Raw genomic sequence first — 25,297 nt, forward strand, 5'->3', positions numbered from 1 at the left:
CCCCCAGGTCACCGGGGCTGCCCCTCTCGCCGTGGCCCTGCGGGCTCGCGAAGGCCGTGCCGGTGCTTCTCGTGTTCGTTTCTAATTTAATAAACGTCCGTTTGGAGCTCCACAATGAGACCGGGGCTGGCGCCCCCGAGGGGGGCGGTGCAGAATCGCGGGCGGGCGGAACCGGGGCCCGCGGCCGGAGGAGCCGGAGGGGCCGATCCGGGCGGTGCACCCGGAAGCCGCGCGGCGCAGGGGCCTTCCGGGAGTGCGGCGGCGGCGGCGGCGGCGCCGAGTGGGGCGGGCGGAGGGGGCGATGCTGTCACGGGCGGGGATCCGGGCCCGGCCCGGCCTCGGGCTGCTGCAGGTGCGGGGAATGAGGGCGGGTGGGGAGGGGACGGGGAGAACTCTGTGTTTGCCCACGTGGGGAAGGTCCGGCTAGCGGCTGCTGGAGGGGCCAGGAGAAGGAGTCTGGACTGGGTGCACCGGGATGAGGGGGATGGTGTTGGAGGTCTGGGAAGTATTGAGGGGGAGATGCACAGGGATGGGGTAAAGCGGTGTTGAGGGGACGCAGAGGACGGACGGGCTTGGGGGGTCGGAGGTGGGGGTTAGTGGGGTGGTGGTTTGGCGGGTCCGAGGAAGAGGTGAGGAGGAGCTGGGCAGGATGAGGGGACGGGGCGGGGAGTTAGAGGTGGCTGTGGACAAATGGGTATCGGGGGATTGAAGAGGTACGGGCGGCCTGTGTTGTTGGAGCTTCGGGAAAGTGCTGCGGTGGTGGTGAGGAGCTGAGCAGGAACAGGGCTGTGAGGCAGGGCGGGGTGGAAAGGATAAATGGGTGCGGGGGGACTGAGAGGGAGTCGGTGGGTGGTGTTTGGGGTCCGGTGAAGGGCTAGCGGTGTGGGGGCTCAGTCGGGAAGAGCTGGGAAGGGACGGGGGAAGGGGTGCGGTGGCTGTGCTGTGGACAGTCGGGCATGGGGATATTGTTGAGGGTCTGGGGAGAGCCAGGTAGGGATAGAGGTGAAGAGTGGGGCGATGGTGTAGAGAACGGACAGGTATAGAGGCTGACGAGTGGGGTCAGTGGGGGAGTGTTTGCAGCTGGGAAGAGCTGGGGGGTGGGCAGGGGGATGGACAGGGATAGAGAGTAGGGAGGGAGAGGAGGGTGGTGCAGAGGACAAATGAGTGAGGAGGTAACAGAGGAGGTAGGGGTTCAACTGGTGTTGAGGGTTTGGGGGACACTGTGCATGGGGAGGAGGGGTGCAGAGGACACTTGGGGTATGAGAAGGACTGAGAGGGGTCTTTGGGGGGGTGTTGGGGGTCTGGGATGGTGGTGGTGAGCTGGGCAGGGCTTGAGGTACAGGGGGCATTGCAAAGGAGGCTGTGGATGAATGGGTATGGGGAGTGGTGAGGTGGGGTTGGGTTGTTATAGGAGAAATGGATGCATGGGACTGTGGTGGTGTGAGTTGAGTTGGGATGTGGGGAGGTTGAAGGAAGCTGTGTGAGAGGGTCTGTGGTGAGGAGGGTGGGGGAATGCCCAAATGAAACAGCTCTTTGTGGGTAGTCCTGGAGGCAGCCAGAAATGGGGAGGGACAGGTTGTTGGAAAGGGGTGGCCTGGGACTGAGGTGAGGGAGAGAACTGGGGGGAGTGTGCCTGAACAGGTTATAGGCTGAGTGGGGCCCAAGAGACCCACATGCACACACCTTCATTGCCCTTACGGTGGCAGGGAGGCTTTATTCCCCACGCCAGGGTAGATGTGAGAGGATTGGAGACGTGCAGGAAGCTCTGGCATGGGAGTGAGTCCCCCTGCACTGTGAAGAAGACTGTCCGTGGTGCCCAGGCCTCATCCCTGTGGGAGCACCCTTATAGCATGGGCTTATTTGGGGCATTGTTTCCTGCCCTGGTGTCCTGGTCATGAGCCCAGAAGGGGTAACAGGTGTGGAGCTGGGCTCTGAGGTGCCAGCAGCTGGTCTCAACCCTGCTCCATCTCCGTCCCCCAGCACTCCCAGCAGCTGAAGCGTGTGGCACGGCTGGCCCCAGCTCCATGCCGCTGGAACTCTGGGCTGCCCATGAACATCGGGGTGCTCTTTGTGCCGCAGCAGGAGGCCTGGGTGGTGGAGAGGATGGGCAAGTTCCACCGAATCCTCGAGCCTGTAAGGAGCAGCTTTTCTCCCCTTCTGGATTCAGCAGGTTCCTAAAGCTGTAGCGAGGCGCGTCCTTTGCACGAGGATCCGAGAGGGGTGGTGGGTTTAGCTTCCCAGGTTGAAATCCTTTTGGCTGCCTGTGGACTAATTTTCCTTGGTGGGGTGTTAAAACCACTGAGTAACTGAAATTCCCTGTGCATAAAACATGTTTGCAGTGTGTGGCGTGGGCTTTGTTTGCATGACGCTCTCTGGTCTATCTGCCATCTAATCCCACCCTTTTCTCAGGGTTTGAACTTCCTCATCCCTCTCCTGGATCGGATTCGTTATGTCCAGAGTCTCAAAGAAATCGTCATTAATGTCCCAGAGCAGTCAGCTGTCACACTGGGTGAGGAACAGCTTCCGTGTCCTGCCCCTTTCTTTCTGCCGCATCTGGGGTGAGCAAGGGACAATGTGAGCATGAGTGGAAGCATGTCCCAAGCTCCTGCACTCAGCCCTGTCCCTTGGTACCCAGGGTTGGCCATAAAATCAGAAGATCCCTGAATGATTTGGGTTAGAAAGGACCCTTAAGTTCATCTTGCTCCAACACCCCTACCTTGGGCAGGGGACATGTTCCACTTGGCTGGGTTGCTCAAAGCCCTGTCCAGCCTGGCCTTGAACACTTCCAAGGATGAGGAATCCACAACTTCTCTGGGCAACTTACTTCAGTGCATCATCACCCTCACAGTAAAAAACTTCTTCCTAACATCTAATCTAAGCCTGTCCTCCATCAGGTTAATGCCATTCTCCCTTGTCCCGTCCTTCCACGTCAATGTGAAAAGTCCCTCTCCAGCTCTCTTTAGGTACTGGAAGGCTGTTGCTGTGAGTGGGGGCACCTCAGGAGATTCCAGCTGCTTTCTCTGGCTGCAGCTGCTCCTTCTTGCTGAGTTGAATGCACCTGAAGAAATAAATTTTTAAGGTGCTTTCCTTTATTGAACCACACAAGAAATTTCTGCTTCTGTAAGAAAACATTTTAGAACAGGCTAATGGATGTAATATTAATGGACAACTCTGTTATATCTCTGGTTTTAAGGGGTTTGTTTTGTTTTTTTCCTCATTATATCTTTATTTCTGAGAGCTACAGTGTGAAATGCTTCTATCTGGAAAATCAAAACCTGTCGTGTATTAAAACACAACAGCGAATGTAAGGTCCGTTTTACAAAGCTTTTAGATAAGAAGGTCTATTTCAGCCAGTCCTCTACTGTGCCATGGTGATATGCCAGGGTGAAAAAGAGTGAGCCTGCTCAGTTGTGGAAGAGGGGATTTCTGTGTTTTGTTTGTGCTGCTTCAGTAAACAGGGTCTGTTGTTCTCTTCTGACAGATAATGTCACTCTGCAGATCGATGGTGTGCTCTACTTGCGGGTTATGGACCCCTACAAGGTACTATCCCTGCCCCTTGGGCACCTTTCTCCTGGCTCTGCCCACTCCCCTGCTCCCCAGAATGTGTGCTCCAGCCTTTGTGTCCTGCCTGGCAGGTGGGCTGGGCACTCTGAGTCCTCCCAAAGCTCCAGACTCCACATTTTCAGCAGGGGTGTCTGGCAGATTTCTTGCTTTAGTGCTCTGTTTATCTCTCCTGCCTTGTTCAGGGTCCCTCTTGGCATCCCTATCCACTTTGTTTTGTGCTTCTGCTCTTCAGGCCAGCTATGGGGTGGAAGATCCTGAGTACGCAGTGACCCAGCTGGCCCAGACCACCATGAGATCTGAACTTGGCAAACTTTCCCTTGACAGAGTCTTCCGGGTGAGCTGGGGAGGTGGATCACGGAGGTGACAGTGTCTCCAAAATCCCAGGGCAGCCTGCATGGCCGGGTTGATGTGCTTAACAGCAAAATGCCCTTTGCTTAGAGGGCTTATAGCTTCTGTTTCAGTTGACCTCTTGGTGAATCAATGGAGATGGGTCTTGTTTCAGTTGTTTTTTTAACAGGAGCTATTTTTCGCTCTTGGGTTATTTGGAGGGAGTGATGGGTGGCATGTGCCCAGACCCAGGTGGTCCAGCTGCCTTTCTCGAGTCAGTGGCTCTTTGCTCAGCCCCAGTGATGAGTATCCCTGACCTGGGTCAAGGGGTACTTTTACTGCATTTGCTGGGAAGAAACCAGAGTTGCTGTCATTCTCTTGTATCCAGATATACACCAGATGTTGTATCCCAGCAGCTTCAGTGTGGGGCACTGCCTTCCCTAGGAGATGGTGACCCCCTTCAAGAGCTGCAGGAAGCACCTGACTCTGCCTGAAACCTATAGAGATGTTTTATTCTGGCAGACCTTGACCTGTGAGAGAGGTGTCTGTTTCCCTCCTGGCACCTCTCTCATGCTAAGCCCCTCTTCCCTGCTCTCTGCTATTTCTTTTGTGCCTCCCAGGAGCGGGAGTCCCTCAATGCCAGCATTGTGGATGCCATCAACCAGGCTTCAGACTGCTGGGGCATCCGGTGTCTGCGCTACGAGATCAAGGACATCCATGTGCCCCCTCGTGTGAAGGAATCCATGCAAATGCAGGTGAGGCTCTCTGGGAGGGAGGTCTGGAACAAGAGGGAAGCCTCCTCTTCCACAGTGCATTACAGAATCACAGAATCAATAAGGTTGGAAAAGACTTCAGATCATCAAGTCCAAACTGTGACCAAACTCTACCTTGTCAACCAGACCATAGCACTAAGTGCCATGTCCAGTTTTCACTTAAAGAACTCTACAAACTGTGTTTCTACCACCTCTCTGGTAGCCCATTCCAATGGCTTATCACCCTTTCTGTGAAGAAATTCTTCCTAATGTGCAACCTAAACCATCCCTGGTGTTAAGACTATCTCCTCTCATCCTGTTGCTGACTACCTGGGAGAAGAGGCCAACCCCTGTGTGACTGCAACCTCTTTTCAGATAGTTGCAGAGTGTTAAGGTCTCCTCCTGAGACCTTGTCTTCTCTTGTCCACGCTAAACAACCCCAGCTCTCTCAAGGGCTCCTCATTAGACTTGTGCTCCAAATCTTCCCCAGCTCCAGTGCTCTTCTCTCGACACTCCAGCACCTCAATGTCCCTCTTAAACTAAGGTGCCCAGAACTGGACACAGGACTTGAAGCGTGGCCTCACTAGTGCTGAGCACAAGGGATAATCGCTTCCCTGCTCCTGCTAGCTGCACTATTGCTGATATGGGCTACGATTCATTATTTTTACCTGTCCAGAGCTGGCAGTACCCCCTGCCTTGCCTCAGGGGGGCACTTTGGCTGCAGACATACAGCTACTGAATAAGCTACTGAACTCCTGTCATAATTTTTGTGGTGATGGCCTCTGCCTGCAACATACAAGTCCTGTCAGCTCCCTCTAAAATCCCTACTGGCCTCTGTGAGGAAGCAAATCTCAGAGCTGAAGGTCTCCCCTTTAGAAAAGCTGGACACCAGATATCTGGGCTGGAAGAGGAGGAGGGGAAAGCAACTGTCCACTTAGGTGGGGATGGGGCTGCAAAGGGCTGTGTGGCATGAGGAGGAGAACCAGCCCTCAGTGACACCAGTGTTCTGTAGCTGTATTTTCATGTTTTGCTAAGCCGTGCTTCCTCCAGCAGAACAGAAGAGCATGTCCTTGTCCCACAGATGGGATTTTCCCAGCACAGCCATGGCAGGCTGGTGTCTGACCTGTGTTTGCAGGTGGAGGCAGAGCGACGGAAACGGGCAACAGTGCTGGAGTCGGAGGGAACGAGGGAGTCAGCTATCAACGTGGCTGAAGGCCAGAAGCAGGCCCAGATCTTGGCATCAGAAGCTCAGAAGGCCGAACAAATCAACAAAGCTGCTGGTAGTGCCTGGATCTAAAATGTGGGGTTCTGTAGGCCTCTGGACTGAAGGGTGGTGCTATGGGGGAGAGACTGCATCACTGTGAGCCAGGCTTCCTCAGCCACTCTGATCTTTCCCTGCTGGGACCTCAGGCTGAGGTCCAGTTGATGTTACTGCCCCACCCCAGCCTCCCGGCAGGAGGCCTATGATAGTGTTGCTGTTGGGGAAGAGACAACCATGTGTGCATGAAATTCTCTTGATTTTCTCCCTGAAATGGTCTGGATTCAGTCTTTGCAAGTGCTTTGTCATGATTCTGATGCGCACCCTGCTGTGGTTCGTTGCAGGAGAAGCCAACGCCATGCTGGTCAAGGCCAGGGCCAAGGCAGAGGCAATTCAGCTCCTGGCAGCTGCTCTGGCACAGCAGGTGAGTGACGGCTACCTGGAGCAGCCTCTGCGTTGGTGCTGGCACTGGGGGAGGTGAAACTGTGAGCAGGGTGGCACCTGACTTTGTCCTGGACTCTCCCTGGCACCTTTGGCAGCAGGAGGGAGCAAGGATCTTTGCTGGACTGGGGTGGGCAGGGGATATAGGGAGGAATGAGCTGTTGGTGGAACGTAACTTGTCTCTCTGTCCCCAGCATGGCAATGCTGCCGCCTCCCTGTCTGTGGCAGAGCAGTATGTGAATGCTTTCTCTAAGATTGCCAAAGACTCCAACACTGTTCTGCTGCCTGCCAACACTGGCGATGTCACCAACATGGTCGCACAGGTCAGTGTAGCCCCGTGTGTCCTGGGCTGCATCCAGAGCCCCGTGGGCAGCAGGGGAGGGAAGGGATTCTACCCCACTGCTGAGACCCAGCTGGAGCATCCAGAGCTGAGGTCCCTGCACAGGAGGGACAGGGACCTGCTGGAGCCAGCACAGAGGAGGCCACCAAGATGATCAGAGGGATGGAGCACCTCCCCTATAAGAAGGGCTGAGAGAATTTGGATTGTTCAGCCTGGTGAATAGAAGACTCCAGAGAGATATTGTAGCATTTTCCAGTACCTAAAAGGGGTTTACAAGGAAGATGGAGAGATATTTTACAAGGGCACATAATGATAGGATGAGGAATAATGGCTTTAAACTTGAATGAGTAGGTTGAGATTAGATTTTAGAAAGAAATTCTTCCCTGTGAGGGTGGTGAGGTACTGGAACAAGTTGTGCAGAGAAGCTGTGGTATGTCCCATCCTGGGAAGTGTTCATGGTCAGGTTGAGTGGAACTCTCAACAACCTGGTCTGATGTGGGGTGTCCTTGTCTGTGGCAAGGGGTTAGAAAAAGAGGATCTTAAAGGTCCCTTCCAGCCCAAGCCATTCTTGCTCTCACCCAAGTGAATCTTGTTCCACAGAGGTGAAGAGGGCACTCTGCTGGGGTCTGGCCCTCTCCTCTCCTTCCCTTCCTATGACTGTCTCATTCCCTTCAGGCCCTGGGGATCTACACCACACTGACCAAGCCACAAGCTGTGAAGACCCAAGAGGAGATACCCCCAGCCCACGAGGATTCCCACTCCCCTGCCACGGAGGTGCTGAAGGCAGAACAGGGCAGCTCCAGCTAACAGGGCTGGAAGGATCCTGTACCCTCTCCCAAGGCCTGCCAGCAGTCCTGTTCTGCTGCAGGCAGTCACTTTTATTCCCTTAGTCCCTATTTTGTATTGGATTTAAATCATGTAATAAATGGTAACAGTGCTGCTGCAGCATGTTCCCTTGTGCTTGGGTGCCTGACCCCAGCATTCGATGCCAAAGGAGGACCATCCCTCCTCAACAGGCTCCTGCTGGGATCTCCCATGGACATGCAGCGACATACAAGGGTGAAAAATTAGATAAAACAAAAACATTCTTCCTGTGAGGGTGGTGAGGCACTGGCACAGGTTGTCCTGAGAAGTTGTGGATGCTCCATCCCTGGAAGTGTTCAGAGAGCAACCTGGTTGAGTTGAAGGTGTCCCTGCCCACAACAGATTGGTTGGAACTAGTTGATTTTCAAGGTGCCTTTCCAACTTACGATTCTGTTAATTTGGGGAACCCACTGCTATGAAGGATGCCTCTCCCAGTGTACCGCCTCTCTGGGAATGTGAGCTGCTCTCATCATCCCCTCTGCTGTCGTCGCTCTCAGAAAGCTGCCGCTCCTGTGTGTGACTCTGCGTTCTCTACAGCGCGCTTCTCTCAGCGCCCACCACAGGGAGGGGATCGCCTCTGTCGATTAATTAATTAGCTGATTAATTAAAACACCGCTTTCGCCGTTATGAGTGTGCTTCGCCTGACGGGAGGCGCGGTGGGGCCTCCAGTCCACAAGGGGGCGCTGTCGCCGCACGCCGCTCCCGCGGCGCCGCTGTAGCGCGGTCGGCGCCACGCGCGGCGCTTCCGGGAGCGGCGGGCGCCGGGAGCCGCAGGTGGGACGGGACGGGAGCGGGGTCCCGGGGATGAAAAAGGGGCTGTGAGGGGCTGGAGGGGGGGGGCGAGAGGGGACACAAGGGTGGTGCCGGTGTGAGGTGGCGGACCGGGAGTCGGGGGTGCAGGGGAGGGGCTGGGTGTGTGTGAAGGGATATGGGGGTGCCCAGAAGGCACTAGGCAGCGCTGGCAGTCGGGAGGGAGCAGGACTCGGCTCCCGTTCGGGAGGGGATACAAGGAGGTGAGTGGGGCAGTTGCCAGGACACGGGGTGAGACCAAGTAAAGTCAAGTCAGGCTGATGGAGGTTACTGCCGGGCGGGACGGGTGGGTGTGAGAGGTGTTGGGCCAGGGATGGGTGCTGGTAGGGAGTGGTGCCTGCCCGGGTAGAGCCTCTGGGGGCTGAGCCTGCCTATCCTTCCCTCTAGGATGCAGCGGTGGCCAGTGGTGCTTTTCCTGGCCTGGGTTTGCTTTCTCTTTTTTGCTGGTATCGGGCTCTTCATGAGCGGCTTCCTGCTCACCCGGATCGAGCTTGCCACTAGCAGTTCCTGCTCAGACCCACTCGTGCCTCCACCTTGGGAGAGGCAGAGCCTCCCGCCAGGCTCCTGCTGGGCTCCCCAACGCTTTTCCAAGGCCGTGCTCGTCATCATCGACGCCCTCCAATTTGAGTTTGCCCGCTTTGACCCTGCCAAGGCCAGCCCTCTGCCCTACGAGAACAAGCTGGGTGTCCTGCACCAGCTGGCCACCTCCCAGCCCCGCCATGCCCGGCTGTACCGATTCCGAGCTGACCCCCCCACGGCCACCATGCAGCGCATTAAGGGGCTCACCACCGGCTCGCTGCCCACCTTCATCGACGTGGGCAGCAACTTTGCCTCCTACGCCATCCAGGAGGACAACCTGCTGGCACAGCTGGTGCAGAATGGTGAGTTCCTTCCTGGCCTTTAGTTCAGGCAGGGAGGTTTCAGGCTAGATGTAAAAAAACGTTTTTTTCATGGGCATAGGAACAGGTTGCCCTGGGAGATGGTGGAGTCACCATCCCTGAAGGTGCTTAAGAGGCTTCCGGATCTCGTGCTGGGTAGTATGGTTTAAGGGTTTATAGTGGTGGGTGGATGATTGGATTGGATAGTTTTGAAGTCTGTTTCAACTTTGATGATTCTGTGACTGGGGCTGTTTAGCCTGGAGAAGAGAAGGTTGTATAGAGACCTAGTAGCAGCCTTCCAGTATTTGAAGGGGACTTACAGAGAAGCTGGAAATTAATTCTTTGTCAGGAACTGTAGTGATAGAATGAGGAGCAATGGGTACAAATTGACAGAGGAGAAGTGTAAGTTAGATATTAAGAAGAAATTCTTTACTATGAGGGTGGTGAGACATTGGAACAGGATCCCAGGGGAAGTTGCAGATGCCCCATCCCTGACAGTGTTTAAGGCCAGGTTAAATAAAGCCTTGAAAAATAAATCCCTTGAGTGGGAAGTATCCATGCCCATGGGAAAGGGCTTGGAACTGCATGAGCTTTAAGGTCCCTTCCAATCTCTCAACATTGTAAGATTTTATGACTCTGTGTGGACAGGGCATGTGCAAACCTCTGTTCAGTTTAACCTGTATTCAAAATCTTGATTACTTTCACGATGGGACGGGCACTACCTACAGCAGATCCACCCTGTGAGCTGATTCTTTTGCCCTGCTTAAGGACAGTTACCTAAGGCAGGGCTGCCATGCAGGCAGGGTGTCTCCAACTTGGGTTGGGAGTGAGAAGTAGCTGTGACCATGGCTTCATCTTCATCATCTTTGAGGATGAGAAAGCAGGTGATAAGTGGCCACACTGATGGTGTTTGTCCCAAGGTCACCCCCAGGAATGCCTGTAGGAAGCCAAGGGCAGTCTGTCCTGCAGTGTGAGGCATGTGACAGGGGTGGAGCCAGGTGTGCCAGGTGGTGCCAGGTGTGCTGTGAGGGTGTCCCTCAGCCAGCCAGCATGGCTGGGCAGCTGCCTGCAGCCATGAGGCAGCAACCTCATCCCATTTTCATTGTAGTTTGGTGCTGTTGGGGGGTGCTTAGTGTAGCTATTATGGTGGGGTAGTAGAGTAGAGGGAAGAGGACAGGCCACAGTGTTAGTCAGAGAGACTTCCTCCCAAGGCTCAGAGTGGGCTAAGGCAACATGACTTTGTGTGAGCAAAAGTGGGCAAATGCAGTAAATCATCTGAGGCAAAATGCACCAGTTGATCCTGTGCCAGAGTAGCAGTCTCAGAGAAAAGGGTTCCTGCTCCCAGGCTGAAGAGCTCTCTGGAAACACAGTTGGCTGATGGCAGGGCAAGGAGAGGAAAGGCAGAGGGAAGAATCAGTGCTTTTGCCTTCTCTTTTCCATGTCTGGAACACCATCACCATTGTGTTTAAAATCCAGAGCTCAGGACTCCCATCTCCTACTCCATCACCTGCTGCCTTGCATTTTGCAGTGGGCTCACAGGCCTCAGGTGTGGTTTTGTCTGCTTCATGCTGCACCCCATGCACCCACCTGTTGGTGGCTCAAGAGTTTTTCTGCAGGGGTGACAGGTCAGCAATAAGTCCTGAGGTTATGCAGTGGGTTTGGTGTGGGGGGCACTCATGGGCTTAAGATGCTCGTGGGCTGGTCCTTCTTTGTATTCAAACTCATTTATAGACATATGGTCTTTTTTTTAGTGAAAGTTTTAGTTTTGCATGTGAGTTGTAGAGAAGCCATTGCTCCAGAATCTGACCTGGGTCTGCCCAGGCTCTTTGGATTGTTGTGGTAACATCATGACTCCGGAGGGCTCCATCTCTCATTGATTCGTTTCTCTCTCTCTGGCTCAGGAAGGAGAGTGGTTTTCATGGGTGATGACACATGGGAAGGACTCTTCCCAAAGAAGTTTTTCCGTTCGTATTTCTTCCCTTCTTTTAATGTGAAGGATCTTCACACGGTGGATGATGGGATACTGCAGCATCTCTACCCAACTGGTAAGCAGCTCTTTTCACCATAACATGGATAAACCTTGGCCTAATGTGGGAGTCCTATTGCAAATTCAAAGTAGGGCTGAAGGATTTTTTCTGTTACAAAGCAGCACTGGGCAGTTACACACCGCTGCCCAAGGATTACAGTGCTCTAGCTGGATTTCCACAGATAAGCCAGTTCTTGGAGCCCACAGACCATTTCTGTAGATTCCTTTCCTCTGTTTGGGATAGAATTCAGCTTTTTGGGATGAGGTTAGACTTCTACATCTGTCTTACAAAATACACTGGTGGGCTGGAGACAGAGGAGCAGCTTAACTTTGACACGTGGCTGCCTAGTGAGGCACACAATGCTCTGGGGAAAATGCAAGTTAGGAGGCTGAGACACAGCACTGCTCTCAACAAAGCATTAGTGCTTCCTAGTCATGGGAAGAAGATGAAACATGAAGTTGGTTTGTGATTTTTAGGTGATTTCCACCTCCCTGAGGTCCTGGGACCAATTGAAATGCTCTTTCATTTTTCTGTGTATGAATCTAAGCAAATCAGGGGTGCAGTGGCCTCTCACAGACAAGTCTGTGTGCCTTGCATGGGAGCTGCAGTTCATCATTTGACTTCAAATATGTTGGTTTTCATGTATCAAGGCCCTGAAGCAGAGGGGAGAGGTCAGGGTGACTTTCTAACTAGGGACTGTGTTGGTGTGTGACTCCCATGTCCTGGGTGGGATGCAGAGGGGCATGTTGATGGGTCCAACCTAAAATATCTCCAGGGCAGGATGGCAGTTCTGGGTTCTCCTTTTTCTGAGCATTTTTTTTAGCTCAGTCTGTGGCATTTTGAGGTAAGTTCAAGATGACTTGGATGACATTGTACTGTTCTCCTCCTGAGGGATGGGGAAAAAAACCAGGGATCCTAGGATGTTTGCCAGGCTTTGAGGTCCTTGTGCCATTGCACCCAGGAACGTCTGGCCAAGACTATGCCTTACTTAAAACCTGCATCAAATTCCTCGAGAGCTGGCAGTGACAGTGGCAGGAGGTGAAGAAACAACAGAGGCACCCAGGAAATTTTGGCAGGAGGATCCAGGCTTAGAATTCCAGGCTGGTGCATGCTAAGTTTGCTTTTGTTCTGCAGTGGACAGTGGTGAATGGGATGTGCTGATTGCTCATTTCCTCGGCGTGGACCACTGTGGGCACAAACACGGACCCGACCATCCCGAGATGGCAAAGAAGCTCACCCAGATGAATGAGATGCTCAGGTGATGAGTGTGGTGCTGAGGGGTTGCTAGCTGCCTCTTCCTTCAACCAGACTGGCAGGATCATCCCAGGGAATTGACAGATGTAGAGGGCAGCAGGGAATGCTTACTGAGCATGTTAACAGGGAAAACAGCTTTTGCCAGGAGCAGCTGGATCCCCAGCTATGGGCAGCATTGCTTGCATAGATGAGTGTTGAGAGGTTTGGTTTCATAAGATTGCCTTCAGGTCTTGGTTCTCTATCAAACTGTGAGATGATAGTGCAGCTGGAGAGCAGCTGAGCCTTCCTCTTTCCATCTTTAATATGGAGATTGTCCCAGTGAGGTCTGGCTAATGTTTGAGAAGCAGATGGAGGACCTTGGCTAGGGAATGAGTGCTGCTGCATTTACTACACAGACCCATGAGCTGCACCTTTGAGTCAGAGGGCAGGATGGGATCCAGAAATTTCAGTCATGCAGATGTGTTTCAGCCCAAAATGCTGCAGCTTTTGATTCTTAGGACTGCTTTAAGTTTTGCTCCTAGAAGGAGTTGGTAACTTTCCCTGCTGTATCTGAGAGCATAGCATATATTGTGTCCTACCTACTGCATCCTTCAGGGACTAATCCCTGCTTTTTTCCTTTGAAGTGGGAGATGGCTCACATAACATGATACATGACCCAAATAGAAGCAGCCTAAAATTTCTTTTTGTCAGGAACCTTTCTTCTGAATTGCATTTTGTCAAGATCTATGAAGGCATTTTTACTGGAGACCCAAGCAGGATTGGTCCACTCTGTCTTAGAGCTCTGAATTTTCATTTTGGCTTTAAAGCAACAATTTAAAACAATCTGGTCCCTGGCTTGTTGCAGTTCTGCATCAGCATTTAGTTTTGCTCATATCCTTTTGTTGGCTTCACCTCTGTGGTGCAGACTTGCTGGGGAGATGTCCTCTTCCACCTAAGCTAGTGGGGCCCTTACCCAGGGAGGAGTTGACTTTCCTTATCTTGGTGACAGGTCCTTGGTGGATCACCTGGGAAATGACACTCTTCTTCTGGTGGCTGGGGATCACGGCATGACAGAAACTGGAGACCATGGTGGCGACAGCGAGAAGGAAGTTAACGCAGCACTATTTGTGTATAGCAGGACACCCCTGTTTGGCAGTGGCCCTCCAGAGGTGAGAAGCTGACTCTTAGCAATCCATGCCCGAGCTGGTGCCTGAAAACTGCATCCTAGGATTACAGAGAGTAACAGTTTGACTGGGATTTTTTAGACTGAGAGGTATGGGGAGTACAGCACACTGTCATAGAATCGTGGAATAAGCTGAGTTGGAAGGAATGCATCAGGATCATCAAGTCTAACTCCTGGCCCTGCACAGGACACCCCAAGGGTCACACTGTGCTCCTAAGAACATTGTCCAAACACATCTTGAACTCTGTTGGGCTTGATGCAGTGGCCACTTCCCTGTTGCAGTGCCTGACCATCCCCTTTTCCTACTAGCCAGCCTAAATCTCTCATGACACAACTTCAGGCCATTCCCTCAGGTCCTGTCACTGGTCACCAGAGAGAAGAGATCAGTGCCTGATCCTCTTCTTCCCCTCGTCAGGATATTGAAGACCACCAGGAGGTCTCCCTGCAGACTCCTCCTGGCTGAACAAAGCAAATGACTTCAGCCACTTCTCACCCAGCTTCTCCTCCAGACACTTCATCAACCTTCTGGCTGTCATTTGGATGCTTCCTAATAGTTTAAAGTCTTTCTTACATTTTGATGCCTAAAACTGCCCCCAGCATTTGAGGCCACCCCAGTGTAGAGCAGAGCAGGACAATCCCCTCCCTTGCCTAGCTGGTGATGCTGGGGGCAGCCAGGACCTCCAGGTCTCTTCCCATGGTGCTGCTTTCCAGCCTTTTCACCTTGATTGAGAGGAGTTGGGGTTCTGTCACCTTGTCTCGAGAGAGCAGTGGAAGGGCTGACACAGGATGCAGAGGACTGAAGTGTTTGGAGTGCATGTTCAGGTCACTACAGCTGTGAGAGGTGCTTGTGTGGGGCCAGGTGAGCTGTTGGACAGCCAGTGCCTTCCCCATCAACCTGCAGCTTCCAGCAGGCATGCTTCTCACAAGACCCTTGGAGAGAGCAGAGCTGTGCCTCTGCCTGGATTCACCTTTGAACAGGGATGTCTTCCCCACTGTCCTCTCACATGAGTGAAAAGCTGCATTGCTGTGTTCTCTCTGAATTTCTGATTCTTCCCATGTCTCTCCAGGAGCCTGAGACCATTCCCCAAGTGAACCTGGTGCCCACCGTGGCCCTGCTGCTGGGGGTGCCCATCCCCTACAGTAATATTGGGGAGGTGATGGCTGAGCTGTTCGCTGGGGACGGTGATGCTGTGTCTGCAGCCTTGCAGCAGCTCTCAGTGTATCACATCAATGCCAAGCAGGTACGGCCTGTGGTAGGCCTCTCCTTTGACTAGAGGGGAGAAGGAACGGGTTTTTAAGCACAAACCTCTTCTGTTAGGTGGAGGTGAGATGTTGACATGCTGTTATCTTCATTGGGAACTCAGTTTGAAGCATTACTTCCTTGCAGTGTTTGCTCCAGTAAAAGACAGCCCCATTTTCCCTAAAAAGAAGTGAGAGCCACCTGTTTAGTGCTGTGGTATGGAAAATACTGTCTGGGAAGGTGGAGAGTGGTTGGACCCAGATAGTCAGAAGTGGATTAGGTAGTAGGGGACCCTGGTTCCTCAAGTCTGAGGATGACCCAGAGGCAAGTGTCATGATTGGAGATTTGAAAGTAAAAGTGGAGATTTTGATGCTGCCTTAGTTTTGAAGGAGAAGCAGTGTTAACAAAAAAAACTATTCTAGATTAGTGAAAGAAGGAAAACAGTAATGAAAGATCAAATTAAAAAAAATACCGTGTAACAGGTAATCCTAAAGTAAGATACTAAAGGAGCAATTTACACAAAGTGCAGCAAAATACAGAACAGATTGACAGGAGCAGATTGACAAAATTTGAACGAGAGTCTCTACATAATGTATAAAAGAAGCCTAGGCAGTGGAGCAGGCTAAGTGAGAGCCTCTGTGGATGATTTGAGGGCCATCTCTTGTGGCTTTGGTCATGCTACAAAGCTGGATTTGCCACAGGCATTGCAAGACATGTATCTTAGCTAAGGGCCAGTCTGCCTTTGAGGGACTCTGGATTGCTGGGAGCACAGGAATAACTCCTCCAGTGCCCAACCAGCTCCTTGGAGTGCCAGTTGGACACCACTGGCACAAGCCAGTGAGGAGCTGGAGAGAATGATTGCTAATGGGAAGACAGGAATTACAGACCTCTGTAATTATAGAGCAGCAGAGTGCTCTGACATTTAAAGATCATGGTGTGTATTGGTGTCCATTAATCACTGAGGATATCAATCCTCATTCGTTAGGAATTCGCATTATCAAGTCGTGCCTGTTTAAATATTTGCACACATTGTTTGAGGAGGTTTCTGGCTCGACAATGATGGTGTTGAAGCAGTTGTGGCATTCCAGGGAGGCCTGTGAGAGAGCTAGTGCACACATCTGCTATCCATGGGCAGAGGGAGACTGATTCTGACTATGCTCTGAGGCAAGTGGAAGGTGTGTGAAGTTACAGTGCATTTCAGGACTGGAGCAGATCTACACTGCTAAGCCGATGGATATGTGTGCAGATGCTCTGCCCTGCTAACGCCCCTGTAAGAATTCTTTTATGACTTTGGGATTGTAGCTGTCTCTGTTTATGTCCTCTTGAAGTAGAAGCAAAAAGAATCTGCTTTCCTTAAGATATGGTGCAGTGTATTAATGTGCTAATATTGAAGAAAGGGAAGCAGTTTGATTTCATCCACTGTAAGTATTTTAAAGTGGTGTTTTTCCTCAGACAAAACTGTAAAACTTAACATGGAATGCAGATTAACAAGTCATTAATAGTAATGACTTGACCTTCTGGAGGGCATTTGCCTTACTGCTGCCAAAGACTCTATAAAAGCCCTTAGTGATTCACAGCATTAGCAGAGGTGTAGCTGCAGGAGTCATTGTGGCTGTTGCTATGGATGCATTGCTTGAGAGGGATGTCAGTTTGCCAGAGAGATTGAGTTTCCTGATGGGGACCTCCTGGATTTGTGTGACCAGCCCTGGGTGATGTGGCTGGGGACAGGTATGCCCTGGCAGGGTTTGGTATATTGAGATTGTTGCCATTATGAAGGGGCTGTGAAGCTGTGAATCCTGTTCCATTTTCCCAGTGCTGCTGTCTTATGGTGTGTATTCTCTCCTGTAGGTGGATCGCTTCCTGCAGTCATACTCACTGGTGGCTCAGGACCTGCCAGTAGAGCAGCTCCAGCACCTGCAGGAGCTCTTCTCCAGTGCTGTCGAGGAGCACATGCAACTCCTGACCCAGGTGCAGGGGACGACTGTGCCTCCAGAGCTCGAGCCAAGGCTGGGAAGCCTCATCGGTCGCTTCCAGCGCTACCTGCGGGAGGCACGGGCCGTGTGCACCCAGTCCTGGGCCCGCTTCCACCCCCTGCGTATGGTGGGGGGCTGCATCCTTATTGCTTCCTCCTGCTTGCTTTGCTACATGGCCTCAGAGCTGGCCGTGTCCTCACAATCCTTCTGTCGCAGCTGCCTCCTGTACCCACTCTTCTGGGGCCCTGTGGGGGCTGCTCTGCTGTGGCTGGTCTGTGTTTTCACCCAGGAGGGGCTGGACCTGCTCCTGGTGTCATCATGGGCAGCTGCTGCTTCTCAGCTGGGTTTTTTCTGGCACTGGTGGGGCCAGCATCTCAAGAGAGCCCATTTGACAGGCAGTCAGCCACCCTTGGCCAGTGGTGGCCTGAGGCAGAGGCTGCGAGCATGGCTGGGGCTGGCCTTCCCCATGGGCATTCTTTTCTTCCGCTGTGGAGCTATGTTCTCTGACAGTTTTGTTGTGGCGGAGGCACGGGTGGCCCCGTTCCTGCTGGCCTCACTGGTGATGTTGCTAGTAGGGAAGCTCCACTGGGATGGTCGCCTGACTGTGCCAGAAGGTCCCAAGCAGCAGCTCCTTGGCTTTTCTTCTTACCGGAAAGAGATCTGGTACCTGCTGTGCCTCGTGGCCGTGCTCCTGGTCTGCGTGCGCCTCTCCAGTTTCTTCCACCAGTGCCGCGAAGAAATCCCTCAGTGCCGGCCCTCTGTTTTCCTCTCCCCGCTTGCCAGCCTGAGAAGCACACGGGCCAAGAACCTCTTCTACCTCCTGTGCGTGGCCTTGCTGGCTGGGCTGGTGTATGCAGTGCAGAGCTGGCTAAGGCACTACGGCAACCTGAACAGCTCGGACCCCCTCGTGCTCTTCGTGCGCTGGGGTTTCCCACTGGTAGTCCTCTGCATTGCCTGCTACTGGGCTGTTGCCTCCAGTGCTGATGACTCTCTTGGCAAACTGCAGGAGCTGGTGCAGGTTGCAATTGTTGTCTTTCCCAGAGCTGTCTATGGCCTAGCATCCATGGGACTGCTGCTCCTGCTGTGCAATCCCATGACGGTGTTTGCAAAGGACACACGGGAGTCGGCAGGATCCATTGTCACTCCCTACCTGGGGGTCCCTGGCTCCGAAGTCGACTTCCTCCACGTCATCCCTCAGATCTACAGGAGGATGCAGGAGTCTCAGAAGAGCCGGCTGGAGCGGGGCAGCTACAGGGCCACCATTGCAGCCTACGGGCTGGGCAGCGTGTACTCAGCAGCCCTCGTCATAGCTCTCACCCTCCTGGGCTTCCTCTTGATGCTTCTGCACAGCGAGCGGCTGAGTTTTGCCTTCCTGCTCCTCTTTGTAGAGGCGTTTGTGCTGCTGCATATCCACACATGTGCCAGAGGCCTTGCCGGAGATGCTGGTGAGTCTGGGCTCAGTAGAGCAACCACTGGATGTGTGACCTGGGCCGCACCTGCAGTGACTTTGCCTTAATTCCAGTGGGAGAAGCAGGATCTAGTTTCTAGTCTTGGGAAATGATGGTGCACTGATCCTCAGGATCCTTAAATCCTCTTGTAGAAGAAAGATACATGCAGCATGCATGTGAATGTGGGAGGAGGAGGAGGAGGAGGAGTGTCTTGGGTCAGGGAAAGGAGCTCTCTTCTTCCCGGGGTGTGAACAGTCGTCAAACCCCATTGGTGCTGACAGAGTGCAGTAGCAAGGCTACTACCAGCAGAGGGAATGTTGGCCCCTTGCTGTATCTGTGGGGAGAGCTGGATTGTTTCCTGTCTCTTAAAAGAGCCAACATGGAAAGGGAACCTGGAAAAAAGGTCACTAGGCTTTTTTTGACTGTGGATCTGTCTTGTTCCTTGATGCTGACATCCCCACCCCCTGCCTCTGTTTTTGTCTTTTTATTCTCTCAGAGCTGTTTTCAGTGCCATGGTATGCAGTCATCTCCTGGCTCCTTGCTGCTTCACAGTTCTTCTATTCCACAGGCCACCAGCCTATCTTCCCAGCCATCCACTGGAATGCAGCCTTTGTTGGCTTCCACCTTGACCACAGCACAAACCTCCTGCCTGCTGTCCTGGTGGGGGCCAACACCTTTGCCTCCCATATCCTCTTTGCAGGTAAATCAATTTCTTCCTGGGCTGTGGAGCCCAAGCAGACACAGCTCACTGCAATGCCTTGCCTGGGGGCTCTACAGGTTGAGCATGAGGCAATAAAAAAGGCTCCAGCACCAGCTGAGCAACAACATCCTCGCTGTTCCCATTGTGGGGCCACAGCAGCCTGGCCTGGAGCTGGGTTTTGTGCTTTCTGCACGTCCAGGGCAGGATGGCAGAGCCTAGACTGCTCCTCACCTCCTGGGCTCCGATAACTTCGTGTGCCTTTGTCCTTGAGGTAGTTGGTTGCCCGCTGCTCCTGCTGTGGCCCTTTGTGTGTGAGATGTCCAGCTCACAGAGGAAGAAGTCCAAGAAGGAGTCCCGGGAGGAGCTGCAGGAGGTGGAGGAGCACATGATGGAAATGAGGCTGCGGGAGTCTCCAAAGGAGTTCTCCACTGCTCTGTTGCGGCTGGGATTGAAGTACCTCTTTGTCCTTGGGGCACAGGTATGGGCAGAGGCAGGGTGGCTGTGGGAAAAATAGGAATTTCTAGGAGGACCTTGGTGTGCTGTGATAACTGTGGGGCTCTCTGATGAGAGAAAGAGGTCAGCCAAGACAGACAGGCCCAGGGCTGGAGTGTCTGGGTGCAGGTGGAAGAGCAAGTCCCTTCTCAGCCGTGCCATTTGCTCTGTGCTTCAGGACAGGCTCCAGCATGGAAATGCCATACAGATTAGGATGCTTTTCATACCCATATGCCCAGAGTGCGAATGTCTGCTTGGGAACTGCGGGGTTGTAATCCTACTCCCTGTCTTCCTTAGCATTCCTATCTCACACCAGCTCTGGTTTTCATGTGTGCTGTGATGATATAGGGAACTAAACACTGGAAACTTTAGTCCTGTGAAAGAAGTGAATAGTTTCTGGGATTTATCTCTTTAAATCATTCTCCTGTGTTGTCAGACCAGAGACAGTGCAAAGGGCAAGCCCTGGAGCAGGAGAGCAGCAGCACCCCTCTCAGTGAAATAGTGGGTCAGTTAGCTCATGGTGTGAGCCCTCTCCTGTGCTGCCCCAGCCTGGCCCCACAAGGGACTGAATGTACCCCAAGCTCCTTGTTCCCTGACTTGAGGACATCAAGGAAGGGAGTCCTCTTTAGGATGCTGGTTCCTGACATGTGCTATGCCAGCCTCTCAGGCACGTGCAGTTTAGTACCACCTTCAGATTTGAACCTAGTGCCCAGGAGGTCTCTCCAGAGTCACCTGTAACTTGTTTTTCCTGATCTTCCCCACAGCTTCTGGCCTGTGTTTGTGCAGCTATGATCCTCAGGAGACACCTCATGGTTTGGAAGGTCTTTGCCCCAAAGTAAGTCCCAGGAGTTGCTCTGATGCTGGGTTAAGACTCACATCCCTGACACCTTGACTAGAGTTCCCAGACAGTAATGTTGGAAGAAACCCTGTGATTGATCTTCTGACTCATTACCTAGTAGTGGTTGTAGGAATGTCCCTAACTAATTCCTGCTTGAAATTCAGAAGCTAGACTTGAACTAGAGCCTAGAAGTTTCTCTTCATCTTAACTTCCAAGGACACAGACAGCTCCCCTGGAAGCTGAGAATGTTGTAGTCAGAGAGCCAAAAGTAAGGATACCAGACCAGAAGTGATAAAATCAGAAATGCTGAACCAGCAAACCTTTGAACTAGTTGGTGTGAAGGGTGACCTCAGCCTCTGAGGGATTCACAGTCACACCTAAGTCAACAGGTCCTGCGTGGCCTCTAAACCAGATGAGGGCTTGGCTTATAGGTTTCCAGCAGCAACTGCTGGGGAATGAATGTAATTCAGGTTTTAGGATGTGGGATGCTACCAGGCTCTCATTGTTGGGAAAATCAGTCAGCTGGAGGGTAGCAGCCTGTTCTTGTAGTCATGCTGACTGTTGCATCCTTAACTGCATCTGTTGTGCCTGCAGGTTCCTCTTTGAGTCGCTGGGCTTTGTGGTGAGCAGCATCTGCCTCTTGCTGGGGATCTCCCTGGTGATGCGTGTGGACTGTGCCGTCAGCACCTGGTTCAGCCAGCTTCAGCTGAGGTAGCCTTGGAGACGTGAGGAACCTGACCTGCTCGTCGGCCGAGGCTGTGGTTGTCTCCTTGCCTCCCTCGGGCTGGGAGGGATACACAAGCCGCCCGCAAATGAGTGCCTGCCGACAGCAGTCAGGGATTATCCCCAGCTCCCTGCCTCTGTGCTGAACAAAAGGACTGGAGCCAACTGTTCCTGGCTCACCGGGATGGTGTTTCTCAGCAGGGGAGGTCAGAGCTCTCACTGGGCCTTTGCTGGCAGCAGGAGGACTCTGCTGCTGGAGCCCAAGAAGCAAGAGTTCTGAAGTGCTGGAGAAACACCAGTGGGGATCTTGCTGCTACTTTCCTGACACCTGTCACAATGTGTCACAGCTGGTAGGCTTCAGTGGCCAGCAGGGTGTCACCTTGATTGTGTGAAGACTCATGGGATGGGGCCTGCTGAGGAGGGGAGAGGAGATAGGAAGGGGAGGGAATGTCCCACAGCCAGCACTTGTTTTCACATGCTCAGTTTTCACGCTGGCATCACACTGCACATGGTTCCATGCAGATGGTTCCTGGAGCCTCGGTGGCAGCTACTCCTCTGTAAAATCAGTCAGCTCTGTAGTTAAGCCTCTTTTGCCCTACACTCAATCCCAGTTTCCTGGGGAAATCACCGCCTGTGAGTTGCAGTGGGGAGCACTCTGGGCTGCCTTGTACAGCAGGCTTAGCTTGGGCCAGTGGTAGCAGGGACAGCTGTGTGCATGATCAAGAAATTCTCCACTTCTGTTCTCAGCCTGACAGGGTCCCTGTGGACTGGGTGGTAGCAGCCAAGACTCTTGATCTCTTCGTGGGTGTGTGCTGCTGGATGCTGACTGTTGGCTGTGATCAGTTAAGATGAGGAGAATGTAGTGAGAGAATATGGGCTCACACCCATACTGGCCTGGCCAGCAGGAAAGGGGAACCTGGAGTAGCTGTCCCAGCTGCAGGAGTAGCCTTGGTATGAGCTTCAGAGCTTGGGAGCAGCTACTTGAAAGTCTGGAGCAGGCACCTGTTCTTCTGGGAAGTGGTTTAACTTACTGGTGTCTGTGTGTGTGCTGGGTGCTATGGACCAGGTGCAGCCAGTCACATCCATGATCCTGTGTTTGGGGCTTGTCTCCCTTGGCCTTGGCATTCTCTGTGAGACTTCATGCCGCAAGTAAGCTATGCCAAACATACCCTTGACTGCTCAGAGTCAGGAGACAAGGTGTTTCTTTCTTTATGGGCATAGGTAGAGTGTGGTTACCATAGTGCCTGGCCACATCCCAGCTCAATTCCTCCTGCAGTGTCAGTTGGAGCTGGGATTCCTTACTGCCCTGAACCACTGTGTGGCATTACTTGGTGCTATGAAACTTTTTTTCTCTTTCCTGTCTGGAAAGAACCAAGGAGTGCTCGCCTGGGATTTCTGCAATGATATTTGCCTGATCCCATTAATTTTTAACTCATGCACCATGACTAACCCTGTTTGAGTCCCTTGCTGCAGACTGTTAGCATAGCTCCAGGCTCTTCCTCTCCTCTGCCCTGCAGAGTCCCAGAGAAAGTCTCTCTCATTATTTCATTTCTTGCCATTTTTCCCAACTACCCAGTTACTGTGGCTCTTGAGGGCAGGTGGAATTTTGTATTTTACCCCTGAAAAATGCCTGCTTAGGTGTTCAGATGCAATTCCAGGGAGGCTTAAGCTGTTCTAATATTGGGTTTCCATTGCCTGTCCTGTTCTTGATCTGCTGGCTGTGCTCTACTACCTCAGCCTCTCATGTCCTCTGCTCTGTGGTCCTGCTCAGTTTCACCTGACACAACCAGGGACTGGTTTGTAGCTGGCATCACAGCTAACCCTAACCCAGGCCTGCTTTACTGCCTGGATGCACAACACCAGTGCTAGGACCAGGAAGGCGTAGTGGCAAACAGTGAGGGAAACTGGAAGCTACAGGAATGCATCAGCTCACAATTAAAATGGACTTAGGCAGCCACACCCTTAAAAATAGGTTATTTGCTGAAAGCTGACTTCCTGGTGGCCATATGCTTCTGAAGGAATGAGGGGTGTGTTGATACGGGGAGGAGGAAGGGGGTAAAGGTAGCCATTACCCAGTAAATTTTCACTTAATGTGAGGTTAGTCTGGATAACACATGTTGCTAAACCCCAAGGCTGGTGCTCATATTTGTCTTATAACCTCAGAACCTGGTCAGGAGCTTTCTGCCTGCCTGTATTTGTGCTGGCAGAAGTCCCTGTGGCCACTGATATTGTAGGACTGGCCCCTGACAACCCTGCAGCTGCCACCCAGGCCCCTTGGCTTCCATCTCTGGGACTTGATCCTCTTTTCACTGCTCACTCCAGTGCAGCTGAGCATTCCCATGCCCACTGTTCATGGTTGGAACACTCACACAGGGCTTGGGCATCCTCTCTTCTCCCCTCCATGCCACCCCTCTGCCCTGTGGGCCCATGGTCCCGGGAGACCAGGGAGAGCAGAGGGAACAGCAGAGCTGTAGCATCATGAAAGGACACACTTATCTCGCCAGAGACTAAACAAAACTTGCAGTAGAAGAGCTGCAGGTACATCCTCGTCATTGCAGAGATGCCACGGAGTGCTGTCTGCTCAGACACAGCAGACTGGCTGTTACACCAAAGATTTCAGATCCATGAAGATGAGTTTTCTAAGGGCTGGAGACACTCTTGCTTCTTTTCATTGACTGTTTCAGTTTTTGTCAGCCTTCTTCAGTTGCTCTCGCACTGATTGATTGGCTGCCATTCTTCTGAGCATGCTGGGGATTACAAAGTTAATGCCAGTCTAAGGCCTGGCGACCTTGGAAGCAGGTCATGCTGCTGATGCTAGAGCAGATGGGGCTGTGTTTGCTGATTTAAAACCCCAGGAGGGGGTTGCCTTCTAGTCCAAACCAAGGCTCTTTGGGAAATCTGGTGTGCTGGAGAGCAGGTTTTTGCCCCACATCCCTCCAAAGAGGTTGTCGTAGGGCCCTGCTTGGCTCTCTTAGGTGAGTTATTCTAGGTGGTTTATTTCTGGTCCCTGTGTCCCTGGGCTGAGTGTGACAGGGCACAGAGTGCTCACCTGAAAAGTTTTCATCCTGCACACCACAATCTTTCTGCACTTCAGGCTTTGCAAGTGTTGTGCATATGTTTCTTGGCAGGGGAGAGTCATTGGGAAACTTCCCTGTCTCAGGCCCATGGTCTGTCCCATGGTCCTGGCACAGAAGAAAAATTCAATTGTGTCTCTTTTTTGCCTAGAAAATAGTGACCAAAAGCTGCAGCCACTGTGAAGAGTTGTGACTGTTGGGAGTACCTGCAGCTCTGGGTCATGGGGCTAACGCAGATCCCAAGGGATGGCACTTTTGGGGAGCCCAGGCCTTGCTCAGGCTCTGTTCCCACAGCCATTCCTCTGTCTCATCTCTCTCTGGCTTTCCCTCAACTCTTTAGGCTGCTTTTTTATGCCAAGGCACAGTCCCTGTCTCAGTGTGCATGTCCTCCCTTCCCCTCAGGAAGCAGCAATGCCAGTGTGTGGGGAGCAGGCTGGGGAGCCCTGCTCTCTCCTCCGAACCCTGACTTAGTGCACCACGTGGCTTGGAGCAAGATGATTGTTTTATTTTTTATTAACCTCTTTGTACCTCAGTCCCTCATTTGGGGAAAAAAACAAAACCGGGGATGGACCCAGTTGTGGAAAGCAACCTGGGAGCTCTGCATGCAGTGTGGTGCTACACTTTCCTGGGTATCTACATATGTGGCTGCCAATGCTTTCATTCACATCCAGCAGCTATACCTGGAAGGTGGAAGTGATGCTTAAGTTTCTGCTGGGAAGCAGAGCTTTTTTTCCTTTCAAAAACCCCTCCAAAACAGGCAAGTTGGCTGTGCTCATTCACCTGGCACCCTGGGTACTGAACGACCGACCCCATGAGGCAGCCAGGGAGGGGTCGCTCCTTTGTTAAATAAATCGATTAATCGGGATGGGGGCGGGGTGCGGGCGGGCGTGTGTGATTTGCTGTCCGAGGGTGGCACGGGGCTCTGGGCAGCTGTGAAAATTATGTCTGCAAATAAAACGGTGAGAGCCAAGGAGAGCTGTGTCGTTTCCTTCTATCCCTCTCCCCATCCCGACTGGAGGTCTCCTTCATGGGGACCCTCTTTTACAATTTTCTCCTGAGGGGAAATGGAGGGTTAGGCACTGGTCTCTTCTCTGCAGAAACCAGCAACAGGACCCAAGGAAATGGCCTTAAC

At 52.6% G+C, this 25,297-nt stretch overlaps 2 protein-coding genes across 4 annotated transcripts; both read left to right on the top strand.

Moving 5' to 3' along the window:
• The first annotated feature begins 193 nt into the window (after positions 1-193).
• Positions 194-7,627, top strand: STOML2 (stomatin like 2). 2 transcript variants are annotated; one of them, XM_058864742.1, is made up of 10 exons: positions 194-352; positions 1,981-2,133; positions 2,410-2,509; positions 3,482-3,540; positions 3,797-3,898; positions 4,512-4,646; positions 5,779-5,923; positions 6,246-6,325; positions 6,537-6,665; positions 7,358-7,627. In XM_058864742.1, exons 1-10 carry the CDS (start codon positions 302-304, stop codon positions 7,487-7,489), a joined length of 1,086 nt encoding a protein of 361 aa, XP_058720725.1. In that variant the 5' UTR covers positions 194-301; the 3' UTR covers positions 7,490-7,627. The 2 variants fall into 2 exon arrangements, with proteins under 2 accessions (XP_058720725.1, XP_058720727.1); XM_058864744.1 differs by lacking the exon at positions 1,981-2,133 and having other exon boundaries at positions 287-352.
• Positions 7,628-8,205: 578 nt separating this feature from the next.
• PIGO (phosphatidylinositol glycan anchor biosynthesis class O) lies at positions 8,206-25,055 on the top strand. Of its 2 annotated transcripts, none has more exons than XM_058826573.1 (11): positions 8,206-8,320; positions 8,744-9,237; positions 11,136-11,279; positions 12,396-12,519; positions 13,504-13,663; positions 14,745-14,918; positions 16,766-18,335; positions 18,835-19,038; positions 19,314-19,516; positions 20,295-20,365; positions 20,963-25,055. In XM_058826573.1, the coding sequence occupies exons 2-11, from the start codon at positions 8,745-8,747 to the stop codon at positions 21,081-21,083; spliced, it is 3,264 nt and encodes a 1,087-aa protein (XP_058682556.1). In that variant the 5' UTR covers positions 8,206-8,320; position 8,744; the 3' UTR covers positions 21,084-25,055. The 2 variants fall into 2 exon arrangements, with proteins under 2 accessions (XP_058682556.1, XP_058682557.1); XM_058826574.1 differs by having other exon boundaries at positions 18,907-19,038.
• The last annotated feature ends 242 nt before the right edge of the window (positions 25,056-25,297 follow it).

Source organism: Poecile atricapillus, chromosome Z (assembly GCF_030490865.1).
Source record: "Poecile atricapillus isolate bPoeAtr1 chromosome Z, bPoeAtr1.hap1, whole genome shotgun sequence".
Lineage (NCBI taxonomy): Eukaryota > Metazoa > Chordata > Aves > Passeriformes > Paridae > Poecile > Poecile atricapillus.